Source organism: Clytia hemisphaerica, unplaced genomic scaffold (assembly GCF_902728285.1).
Source record: "Clytia hemisphaerica strain Z4C2 unplaced genomic scaffold, Clytia hemisphaerica genome assembly, whole genome shotgun sequence".
Lineage (NCBI taxonomy): Eukaryota > Metazoa > Cnidaria > Hydrozoa > Leptothecata > Clytiidae > Clytia > Clytia hemisphaerica.
Window position 1 is genome coordinate 1,884,022 of NW_027103979.1, and position 12,944 is coordinate 1,896,965.

At 35.4% G+C, this 12,944-nt stretch overlaps 1 protein-coding gene across 1 annotated transcript; it reads right to left on the reverse strand.

The window, feature by feature from the left end:
- Positions 1-2,775: 2,775 nt before the first annotated feature.
- LOC136810961 (uncharacterized) lies at positions 2,776-7,909 on the reverse strand. The gene is made up of 5 exons (XM_067067555.1): positions 5,974-7,909; positions 5,142-5,238; positions 4,719-4,817; positions 4,152-4,205; positions 2,776-2,956 (listed from the first exon to the last, which is right to left on the reverse strand). The coding sequence occupies exons 2-5, from the start codon at positions 5,221-5,223 to the stop codon at positions 2,811-2,813; spliced, it is 381 nt and encodes a 126-aa protein (XP_066923656.1). The 5' UTR covers positions 5,224-5,238; positions 5,974-7,909; the 3' UTR covers positions 2,776-2,810.
- Between the last annotated feature and the right edge of the window lie 5,035 nt (positions 7,910-12,944).

Consider the following 12,944-nt stretch of genomic DNA (forward strand, 5'->3'; position numbering starts at 1 on the left):
TCAACTTTCACCTGCGGAGATAGTATTTGGTCGTCCCATCCGTGACGCGTTCGCATTCATCAATCGCCTTGAGAAATTCAGCAACGAACATGTCCGTCCTATCTGGCGCGAAGCTTGGCAACAAAAAGAGGAAGCCCTACGTCACAGATTCCATCATGCTGCTGAAGAGCGGAACCACCACTCTCGCATGCTCCGCGACCTCCGCCTCGGTGACAGATGCTACATCCAGAACCAGACTGGTAACAACCCCAAACAATGGGACCGATCCGGCACAATCAAAGAGCTCCATGGACACGACAGCTACACGGTTAAAGTTGATGGCACCGGTCGTCTAACCCGTCGCAACCGGCGCTACCTTCAACGCTTCGAGCCTGCCTCTGTTGACATCACCAACGGAGACGCATTTGTTGGACCTCCGTTGCCACCACTCCCGAAGAAGGACTCTCAAACTGCCAAGACCCGACGTCCTGACGATCCCGACCCGCAGAGACGAACCGTCCAGCAATTTCGACCACCTCAACAACAGTCGACTCCACTGCCATCAAGTCCGATTGTTCTACCGCCTGCTCCACGGCCCATCTCGCCCCTGCCCCCCGTTAGTGTACCAGCGACGCAACCTGGAACACCCAAAGACGCACTGCCGTCATCAATGGGCACCCCACAGAAATCATCTGAAGAGCCTTCATCCACCCCTCCCAGACCTCGACGTGTTAATAAGGCACCACGTAGATATGTGCCAGAAACAGGACAGTGGGCATGAGTCCCAATAAAATTTTCAAAGGAACTGAAAACTGGAGGGGGATGGAGGATATTGATAGTTTATTCTTTTCTTTAATGTTTTGTCATCTTTTATTTTCAGATCAAAACATTCAATAGCACTTAAATTAAAAAGTAATTACAATTGTTTCATCAATTATTGAATGATCTTTATCCAAAAAGTTTCCAGCCCCTCGGTGCAAACCATGGTTGCGCCTCCTTAGTCACTATATTTTGTTGGCCCCCTCACTTTCAAAATCGCGGCGCGGGCCCTGTAGTTGTAATATTTAGACTGTCATTTAGGTTTTACAATGTTTTTATTTTGTATATAAAGAGCGGTATATAAAACAGACAAGAACAAGCTGTTAGGATGTAAATATGTAAAAGAAATTAAAATGTTATTGTTGTCTCCATCTTTTATCTCTGAATTCCAGTAAAACTTCATTCGCATAGCTCGTTTAAGATACGATAATCAATTTGGAATGCATTAACTACCCCTTTGTTGAAACGATGACCAAGGTCATTAGAGTAATTCAAGTGCTACTTTATTTATGAACTCTATCATGCGATATCTTGTATTCAAAACGTGTTTCGCTTTTTCTTTTGTTAGTACGCAAGTAGAAAACTCCCCAGCACGTATTTATCTACTCCTTTTTTTTAGAAGACTCCCAATTTAATGTTTAAAACTTATTCCGAGGGGGTCCATATCAGATATAACAAGAGCAGCCACCGGCGGATATTTTCGAAAAGTCTGGTATAATTTTCCAGCAGCGGGAATTTTTGGAGAAAATCCAGAGACAATATGCTCAGAGAACAGACGTGAAAATCTAGGAGGGTTCGAATTTTATCACAGGGATAGTCTCCAATTTGATTAAAATATCTGTTCGGAAAATCCAGGAGCGTTTGAAAATAAAACACATCAAATTTTCCAGCAATAAGTCTGTTCGGCAAATCCAGCAGCGTCTTCGAATAAAACACATCAAATTTTCCAGGAGCCCCCTACATTGTGGCTTTCTCAGAAAAAATTCGAATAAAACACATCAAATTTTCCAGGAGCCCCCTACATTTGGCTTTCCCAGAAAAAGAACATTGTGCAAAGGGAGGGGTTGTCAGGAAATAAACCAACCATCGATGTCCAGGGATAAATTCGAGTGTCTGGGGCCCGGGGATGATCAAATTAACGCATATCCGGGTAAAAACTCTGTCTGTGGGCCGAAAATGCAACTTTACTGTGGGGGGGGCTAGGAATGAGAAAAAAGATTCCTCCAACCGCATAATCAATTTTTTTGGCAAATCCCTTATCGGGGAAAAAAGTCGGGTAAAGTTTTGGTCGGGGAAAATAGTCACTTAACTAAGGAAATTTTAGTCTCTTTACCACTTTTTGACACGGAATACATTAAGGCTAAGGGGATTAATATTGGCGAGTCGGCTCTTCTCGCGAACAGCTTCGACTGTAAATATTTGCTCGGATTTAAAAATTTCACGAATTTTGATTACACAAGGGGCTATCTACGGCCTTAGATGGGCGACATGGACAAAACATTTTGAGCTATGCGCGTAAGGATTTCGCGTACTGAAATTTGGAAGAGCAAGTAGGGGTGGTGGTAAAGCATAACTCAGTACTACCTTCTTAGAGGAATTTCGTTTTTGTCGAAACTAGCCAGATTAAGTTTCCACTAAATTGAATTTTTTTGAAAAATGTTATTTTAATCAGAGAAATTCTAGCGTTTTAGCGTGTCGATATCTTTTTCCGCTAAAATTACTCCACGCAAATTTTTTCAAAAACGCAAAAGCAAAAAATATTACACGATTCAGTCTAAAATTGCTACAACATTTCCTTCGCAAAATCTCAAAAATTGTAGATTTCTGGACGGGTTTTAAACGAAAAATCGTCCAATGAAAACTTTTTTTTTTATTCGCAAAATTTAGTATCGCAATTTTTTCAGATTACCACGATTCGCAAAAATAAATATCGAAAAAATTAATACGATTAAGGTAAGGCAAAATAAAACGACACAATTTAAGTACGAAAATCAACTTTATTTCAATATTTATCAGTTGCGTTTTCGTTTTCCTCCGGTGGGCCGCTGTCTTGGGATTTGTGTCCCCAAGTTGCGAACCCAGAAGCCCAGGGCCGCGTCTGATGTGTCATTGGTGGAGTGTTCTTGCACCCTCAGCAAGAACTCTCGGTATGTGCGCTCTATAATAAAAATGGAAAACTTGTCAAGTAAAAGCCTACCTAGCGGAGAAAGGCATTTTTAAAGCAAAATAGTTTTTAAGAAATAAAGAGGGGGTTCATCCGACTTCGGAGGATGCTGTGGACTAGTAAAGTTTAAAAGTCTTGGGATATCTGAACTTTTACAAATGACCCCATTTTTGTTGAGTTTCAAGCCCGAAGGGCTAGAAGTCAATCTCTAACCTTTCTCAGGCAAGAAAAATTGAAGCCTTAAAATATGCGCCGTATTATTGATGACGGATTGAATCTAGCAATTCCTTTGTTTTCGAGTGATATATTTTTCGAAATTAAGCGGTAAATTTTAGTTTCAATCTGTCATTTGTGTAAAAACCAGGCGGGTCGCTCAAGGCCGCGCAACTTTGGTAGGATTTGTTGGCTTCAAATCCTACCAAAGAGATTGACCTCTAGCCCTTCGGGCTTGAAACTCAATGGTCACACTATTAGTAACTCGGTTTCTAGCCTTAGCCCTGAGGTTGCTTAGCATTCTAGGTCAATTTCGGAAAAATTTAGCTTGACAACCCCTGATATTAAAACGGTGCAATAGAACCTGGCTAAACTTGGAGATTTTATTCCCTTTGGGAACACTTAAAATCCCAGTCAAAGGCCCAGAAGAATACAGACTGGAGAGAAAGAGACTGGAAGACAATTAGTTTCTTGTAAAACAAACTTGAATATTTTTTTTCTATTCTTTTTTCAACTCAAGTTAAGTTCTCATAACAAATATGAAAGATCTAGAGATACAGTAAAACCTCTAATTAACGGACACCTCTGATTAGCGGACAATTTCATTTTCCCCGGCCGTTTTCTAGTCAAATTTCCCCGATGGTGTCCGCTAATTAGAGGTTCCACTGTACTCTCAAAACTCCACAACCCACACCTGGAAATTTCCACCCCCACTTGTATAGGTTCAAAAAATTTGAAAATCGTCAACCCCCCCTGTAACGGAACCCTTTTCAACTTGCTTAAAACGTAATCTATATACACAGGAAAAAATCCGTGAATCACAGCGTGTGAATACCAATTTCCGAGAATGTGATCCTGCAAAAAATCACATGCGTGTGAAAGTGTAATTCACAATCCATCTTCTGTATGTATCTTCATGTATGAACGTAATGTATAAACGCTTCTTCACAGACAGTGTAAATCAATATTCACTCACCGATACATTTGTATATGTCATGATGGCTGCTACTGCCCATCGCTTGTCCGGGAGCTGAATATAGAGGGAAAAAAAACCCTCATTTTAAGGAAAATTTTATTACAGAACATTATATTTCTTATCAAAAGGTCAAAAATGATGATACAAGAGGGTATCTACACGTTTTTTTTTTTTAAGAAACACACTTTTAAGAAACATGAGGCTCAGAATGCCTAAAAACTAAGAAACATCTAAGAAACATGCTGAAGCTGAGAATGAGAAAATAACATTTTTTAATTCGGTTTCTTTTAAGAACCTTCTAATCCAGCCTTCCATGAGACTAATTTATGTCAAAAAGTTTAGAAACATGTAAGAAACATTTAAGGCTCAGAAGGCCGATTTCTTAAGAAACATTGAGGCTGCTTGGTAAAACTAGTTTCTTAAAAAAAAAAAAACGTGTATATAGTATAGTGTTATTAACCCTTTAAGTGCCAATGTCGATTTCGATTCCTCATTAGAGCTTTCTAGAAATATATAAAAGTGTACTGTTTGACTAAAAATATAAAAAGTTCTAATTAAAAAATTTACCGTTCTGTTTTTTTTTTGATTTCTCCTCTGCTGGTTTCTCTCCAGTCGTATCTTTGGCCTCCACTTCCTCAGATTGCTCAGAATTTTTGGCATTTTGTACTGAAAAAAAAAACATTCTCATATTAATTTAATGTTCAATGGTATTAGCTTTTGCGGATTTCATGGATTTTGGCCTTGTTCGCAAAAATATTGAAAAATGTCCAATTTAATTTACAAAATCTCAATTGAGACTTTTCAATGATTGATTGGGTTTTTAGTCAAAACAATTCCAGAACCCACTTTGTTTATTTTTAAATTTCAAATTCCCAATTATAGCAAGTTCTCAGAAGAAATAATTGAAAAAATTGTACAGGATGGAGAAGACAAAATTTAAAAGACTGAGAAATAGAACAGAGCGATTGATTGAAAAATTTCATAACTTACTTTTCAGCGACTGAATTTCTTCATCCATTGAGCGCATCTGCTCAAGCATTTGACCCATTTGATTTTCTAGGTTTTCGGCCATTCTTATGTTTTTTCACTGTTAAGATAAGAATCAGAAAATGTTTCCTGAAATAATAGTATTATATATCAATACAATACATTTCCAATTCAAAAAAGGCTTTCTACTCTCTAAACCCATCTATAATGAAAGATACAACCCCTTTTAAAAGTAGACTCCATATTCTTTATTTAAATTATTATTTTATGTAGAAGCTTCCAAAGTCTGGTTATCTGGTGTTTACAGACTAAAAATGTCGTAAAAAAGATTATGCTTGACCCTCAATCCTGCATCAAACTTGTATACTATTTTCTGGGTCACTAGTGACTTAAAGGAACTTTGCAATTTTGAAAGATTTACCTAAATGTGAGCCCAAAAGGTGTTTTTGCTGTTTTCAGGTAAAATATTTTAGCAACTACAAAATTAAATTCCTGCTTTTGGCCATTCATTAAATATTATTCCCACCAAAATTAGTTCTCTTAAGGTATCTTTAATGGGGAAAAAATAACAATATGCAAACTGTATATGTATTTCTTTAGAATAAAGCTCACTAATAAAAAGACTGTAATTCATGTGATATGTTCTCTCTGTAGCACGACAAAATATTCATCATCAAAATCACTAGAACTATTCCAACTATCAAATCTTCATTCTTGATCTCCTTAAAGACTGTCTGAAACAAAAAAAGGATAAATAATTTCAAAATATGCACAAAGAATGACATCTAAAATAGAATTGAAAACCAAAGTAGTTATATAAAAATAGTTCGCTTACCTATATGTCAGGTTGATAAATTGAACAATCCTCCATCCATCCAAAAAAAATTTTGTAACAAAGGTGCGCTAATGACCTAGAAGAAAAAAGCGAGAAAAGAAGAAGAACCACCTCTTTTTTAAGGATTTGAACATGAAAAAATTACAGTATTTTATCTGAAAGTATCTGGATATAAAAAAAATTGAAAAATTTCCGCTCAAAATCGGAAATCTATGTCTGGTCCACCCAACCACCCTTTCACATTGTGTAAAATACGAGAAGAACAGTAGACCAGCTTTTCAAAGTTTTTTGTATTTAAAGTTTTTCTTACGTTTTATCTTCATAATGTTGGGATATTTTTATTTCCAAAAAGTTTTTCTTGAAATTCAGCCCAAAATTCAAACGTAACTAAGTAGCAAATCAGTGAATACTATTCAATAATATTGTACACAACATGACAACCAGACAGACCACAGACCCGTGGATGCTCGAGTGACAAGCTCGATTACATTGAGTGACAAGCTCGATTGCATTGAGTGACAAGCTGCAACACACATGCACGAGTGACAAGCTCGACAGCATGAATCAAATCCAGTGCATGAGCAACAAGCTACAATGCACATGCTCGAGTGACAAGCTCGATTGCAAGAATTACAAATTCCAGTGCATGAGCAACAAGCTACAATGCACATGCTCCAGTGCATGAGTGACAAGCTACAATGCACAAGCAACAACTTTTATTCAAGGAGAATATCTGTGTGACTGATGAAAATGTAAACGTTGTAAAATTATTTGGCAGAACTCTTTGAAATAACGAATTTAACCCTAAATTTCTTTAGAATTTTGAATCTTAATCCTTAAAATTCCAATTTAAATTCATCCGTTATCAAACATTACAGCTTGTTTATCTTAAAACTATTTGGATTTGGACCTGTCAAAAAACTCACAGAGGATTTATTGGCACTAATTTTCAGATGCATTTCCTACCTGCACAATCACATAATTTTGGTTTAAAATATTAAATTTGTGCAATAAAAAATATACAAGTATTAAATTTTTAGTTTTCACTTATTGACTTTCACCTCCAAATTATTTTTTCTTACTTTTTAAAACACTTTAGGAAAAGTTGAAAGTGAAAGTGCAAAGAGTACATTTGAAAATTAATACAAATAAGCTCAAAGTTCTTACATGAAATCAAAAATTTTAGCACATCAATTTGTTCAATGTCCATTTAACTGACAAGCAAGGAGAAATAAATTTTAAGATAGAAGATGTTTTAGAACTTATACCAAGTATCCAGATATTTATAACAAAACCAAAATGTTTTTCAAGTATCCAACTCAAAAGGCCATATTCCAACCAGATTTTTGATATATTAATTTCAATCAGAGGAGAGTTCAGTTTCCATGAGTATTTCTTTCCTTTGGTGTCAATTTCTTTACACTCCAAATTTGGTACTTTAAAGCTTCAGTTCTTAGGCACCTTTGATTTACTATAATAATTCAAAAGCAACTCTTGATACTGGCATATGAAGCATATGGCAGATCTAGACGATTTGTTATTATTTCAGTTTCATGAAACATCCTGCCTTAATCCTTCGATTGATATAATTTTCTGTCTTCAAAATCTTTTCTTTCTGTTTCTTTGCCTTGATATATCTAAAACAGTCCCCAATTCCAAATATACATCTGAAAGATTTGTAGGATAGATAGGTTTTTTATTCAGTTTCATTTTGAAGATGATTTTGTCCTTTTTAACTTCTAATTATTTGCAAAATGTTGAATAGTTCTTAATTTCCGATTCTTATGGGTGAATTGTTGTTTCCATAAAATCAAATCAAAAGAGATCCATGTCCAAAAACAAAAACATTCTTTTCGCATTCCTTGACATCTTCCTTTTAATTTTACTTTTAACTGAAATCGAAAATAAATCTTTTTAATCCAAGTTTTATCTCCTGATTTGATAATAGTCATTTACTACCTCAAGGGAATAAATTTCGGAGAGAACTTATTTTGGCCAGCAGCGAAAATTGTTAAAAATTGTTAAGTTTGGCAAGGCAGCGATTTTTTCAATTTTGGCGAGGACTAATTTCATTGGTTCTCGCCAAAATTTGTTCCCTTAAGGTATTGAAAAACTTATAATCTAGCATACTTTGGTAGCTAAATGAGTAAGGTGCAGGGTTCTAATTAATGTATCGGGTTTCACGATTTGCGATGCATTTTTAGAAATGTATGAAGAAAAAATTCAAAAATTCAGCAAAATCACGATACTACATATCAAGATTTTTACAGCTCACTAAGTCGGTTTTAATAAAATTAGTCTTTTTAGAGTGGAAATATTTTTCTTTCTGAAGCATTCCAAAAGTGTTTGTCACAAACGCTTTGCGAACGCTTTAAATGTTTTTCTTTTTCAAGCATTCGAGAGGCGTTCCCCTCGAACGCTGGTTTTCCTTGGAAACTAGAAGAGATGATGGAAATATTATAATCACATAAATGATTTTTGGTTAACCGATAATTGTCGTCCTTGCGGACAGCGTGAAAATTTAATGAAATAAAAATTATCGTTTTTCTTAATAAATAAATACACAAATATAAATTAGCAAAAGACAAGTCCCCAAAATATTGGTAAAATATGTAACTGCAGACAGGTCCAAACCGATTTAGATTATGGAGAGTTTTACAAGCTTTAAAATGTTTAACTTTTCACTCTACAGGCCTGCTTAAATAAAACTAAATTTGCTTTTTTTTTTCAACACACTTTAAAAGAAGAAACTTTTGGAAGAGACAATAAAGTTTTGCAAGACAAAAGGAATGCAAAATTCTGCAAATGAAAAAAAATTGAAGACGTTTTAACATTACTCTATAAGAAAACTGTTTCTATTCACTTCTGTAAACTTTTGTCTGTTCAGGTCTGTTACGCATGCGAAAAAAGGAAATAAAAAAAATTAAATATATCGCAACATATTCAATTTATTTAAAAAATTTTCAGTAAAAAATTATTTTTTGAAGTAATAACTTATGTGAGGAAACTTAATATTCATGATTAGGTTGAAAAATCACGAAATCACTCAAGTTTCTTCCTTTAAAGTAGAACTGGAACTTGAAGTTGCTCCATAATTTTTCAGTGATCTGCCTGTAAGTAGAGCAACAAATAAAATTTGCCAAAATCTGCCAAAATTTTTTTAAATCAAACAACAATTTACATTTTACAGTTGTGACATTCAAACATCTCTTCTTCAATATCAATATTTTCAATCTTTGCAAGGCATCTAGTATGGTATTTTTCATTACAAAAGTAGCATTTCACCATTTCATCAGTACCCGGGGTCATACAATCACAAAATATAGGAATGGTTACACTTGACCCTGCCTTAAAATTCATGTTATCAAGATGGTCTATGTTATTCCGAGGAAATCGTTCCATATCATTTACATCCAAACACATTTTCAAATGGTTTCTAAATTCATTTTGGAGATAACACTCATTGTCAGGCAAAACCCCATTTGCAATATCAACTGCATAAGCTAAAAGAAGAGGCCCAATCATTAGAGCCATTTTGTTTCAAAACTTTTGGAAAAGTAACCTCCAGATAACCATCACAAACATAATACTGGTATATCTGGCAAAGTTGTCTCTGCAAATTTGCATCAGCTTGTAAGTAAATGCTATCATAAACAAAGACTTTGCCATCCCTACCCATTGACAATACCCAATGGTTGGCTCGTACATGGTGTATTTGGATAGTATCATAGTCAAAACTACTGCTTTTAAATTGTTTTTTACATTGTCTGAGATTTTGGTACAAAAGAGCGTGTCTTGCAATCCTTTTAATTGTGGAAAGTTTTTACGTAACAACGTAATAGCCTCCAACATTATTTCATCATTGAGCCAGTTTGTTTCAGTTAACTTGGCCTTGGGCATTTCAAACATAGCCAACCTTTTCGCAGCTCTGGTTCTGGAGGTGTTTGTTACTTTTTTCTTTTTCTCAGGGACAGTCAAATCAATAATTTTACTTAGAGGTTTACCCTTTTGGACAGTTGTGGCCCTTTTTCCTTTTTCCTTTTTTCTTTTTCCATTTTTTGGAGCAGTCTCTGTCTTTGGGGTAGTCTCAATTGAAACACTTTCTTCAGTTTTTTTAATTTTTGAAGGTTTACAAGAAATTGAAGTTTCAAGAGATATTTGCCTCTTTTTGCCTTGACCACCCTCTTGATCATTCATTTTAGTTACATCAGCAAAGAGAGGGGTGGTTATTCCAGATCTATTACTGTAGCGAACTGGTCGATCAAAACAAGAATAATTCAACCAGGCCGTTTCTTCAGAATTTTTGAATTTAACATGATACAAGTACTCATGACTTTTAGGATCTAGTTTTCGTTCAGTTATATTTTCAACTTCCTGGAATTCTAAGGGAACTAAGGATTGGAAACCTGTTTAGCAACAGCAAAAATCATTTGATTCATTTAATTTCTTCCTACGATCAGTCAAACGTTTTTTGAAATGAGGTAATATTTGAAAAGATTTTTTTGACTCATTTTCATTGACTGGCTTCATAGCTATTTCTTCCAGTATGTGAGAAGCTTTCAGTTCACTTGTTATTACAAGAGCTTCAGGAAAATCAAAAATAAAAGAAAACCTCTTCGGTTTCTTTCAAGGGAATTAATCTACACCGGACTGAGTCATCATCACTTGCAGCACTCGGAACAGAAAAGCCATTTTTCTTAATTGAGGCTACTTTAGAAACAACTATTTGACCTGCCACATTTGCAATAACAAAACGAAAAGCTATTACATCATGTTTAGGATCGATCGCAGCTTTACCTGGCAGAAAGTTGCTGGCAATGTGACGACGAGACCTCTCTCGAGAAACATATTCACGAGGTGTAAAAATCTTCAGTGCAGTTCTTACATGAATTTTTGTCATTTTGCCTCCCTCAAGCTTTGTCAAATACCACTTGTCAGATTCAGATTTATTGTTACTTGTTAATTCTAAATCAAAGGTTTTAAAATCTGTTTCTTTCTCTGCTTTTTCCTCAAGGTCATCAAGTAGTGCAGTAGCTTCCTCATCTTTTTCAGCAACAAAAAAATCAGATATTTTCTTTTCTTTTTCATTTGTTTTTTTAGATAAATACTCAGCTGGTTTGATGTCTCTCAACATTTTAAGACTGTATTCTTCATCTACAAATCCTTTAAATTGATTTTCCTCAGGGACTTTTTCATCAAAACATAGAAAAGCAAAATCTTTAGACTTAGCATTAGATTCAATAAAAGCAATACCTTCAGGACAAAACTTTCTGTACAGTTCAATTCCTTCACTTTTTCCTTTTTCATAAGCTGCAATAAGAGACTTACAGAATTCATCATACGTTGCTGGATATTTGTAAGGGCTCATGGTAACTTGAGCTAACTTATCCTGAAGTCTCCTTCTACTTGTGGTATTTTGTTTCGTCGCACCTGCAGCTTTCAACCTATCTTCAGTTGTGTGGTTGCTTTGAACTTTGGATAACTTGTTTACAAGATCTGATAAAACAGGCTGGGCATCCAGAGATTGGAGTGCATTTGTTTTCCCTTGTAAATCACTTATCAGACGTTCAGTAGTTTTAGTCCCAGATTTAAAAGGAGACAAAACTGAAGGAGTTAAATCCTTGAAGTGGGAAAACATGGCTAACATGTGGTATGTTGCTGCGCAGCAAAAAGAATTTCAGCAGTTTGATTACAACCATAGGTCACAAACTTACCACGCTTACTAGGATCTGTTGCTGCAGAACGTACAGCGTGAACCCTTTTATCCTTAAGTTGGATGATTTTTTTCCATATTCTCAGAACTGTTATACCTTTGCTGATACTACATTGCATGTCAAGGGGATTCGAGCTTGGTTCTAAGAATGGTTTAAACAATGCAATTACAGCTCTTATATACAACACAGTGCCCTTAGAACCAACTATGTTTATTTCCAGTTGATCAGCAACTGATTCTTTGAAGATCTTTAATGCAGCATCAACATTTTGATCAAAGTATACGGAAAACAGCAAATCATTATTTGAAAAGCCTAACTTGTAGCCTGATTCATCACAAAATTCTTTTAACTCTTTCAAATGGTCAATAGAAGCCCTGTAGGATGATGAACTGGAAGGGAACAAATCTAGGTCTAAAGTTTGATATTTCAAACACTTCAAGAATAGCCTAAGACAATGATCATAATCTAGATATGAAATAGAAGGTAGTGGACCCAAATAGGGAGCTGCAAATTTAGTAGCACCAATACCCAATGTTAAATATTTTACTTTCAGTTTCAAAAGTTCTGGGTTGGAGAAGAGAGAGAAAAACTGCTGCTGCAAGTTGAAAACCTGCAGAGTCTGTTGCATGGCCGACCAATTTAACAGGGTTATTTTTCAAATTTCCAGTTGTTTCGTCAAAAAAACATTTACTACGTACAACATCCCAAATTTTAACAAGTGTTTCCCTTGATAGCCCTTATTGGGAGTAGGCCAAACAAGATAGACCAGGGGTTTACTGTAAACACCAGACAAGGCAGAAAAATTATGAACAGCAGCGTCCTTTGATAACTTATTACTATCGATGACACTGTCAACATGTGACTTTAAAGCTGAAAATTCGTCTGGAAAAGATGGATCAGAAATAATGTTTTCAAGAAGAACATTGCAATTACCCCAAAGATCACAATCGGGATCAAATGACTCTCCCACTAATTCTATTTTCCCTTCTTCATTTAAGACAGGTGAAATATATCTCAAAATACGGGCTTCATCAGTCGAATCGATCACTGGACCCCCTTCATAAATCATTTCAGCAGTTTCGAAAAAATCATTTAACCCAATTTTCAAGTTACTGGTTTTCACATGATCGTTTGCACAGGTTTTACCTGGAAGGCCAAATATATTTTGGAACAAAGAATATTCATGTTGTCCCAGATGATTAATCAAATTTGAGCCAATGTCCTTGACTATATCAACGTACCTGTGGTTGTTTTTTG

Excerpts from the sequence above, each read along its gene's own strand:
- LOC136810961 (XM_067067555.1), bottom strand. The coding sequence starts at position 5,223 with ATGGCCGAAAACCTAGAAAATCAAATGGGTCAAATGCTTGAGCAGATG. Across the intron at positions 4,818-5,141 it reads AGAAATTCAGTCGCTGAAAA|TACAAAATGCCAAAAATTCT; the intron begins GTAAGTTATGAA and ends TTTTTTTTTCAG. Across the intron at positions 2,957-4,151 it reads TGACATATACAAATGTATCG|AGCGCACATACCGAGAGTTC; the intron begins GTGAGTGAATAT and ends TTTTTATTATAG.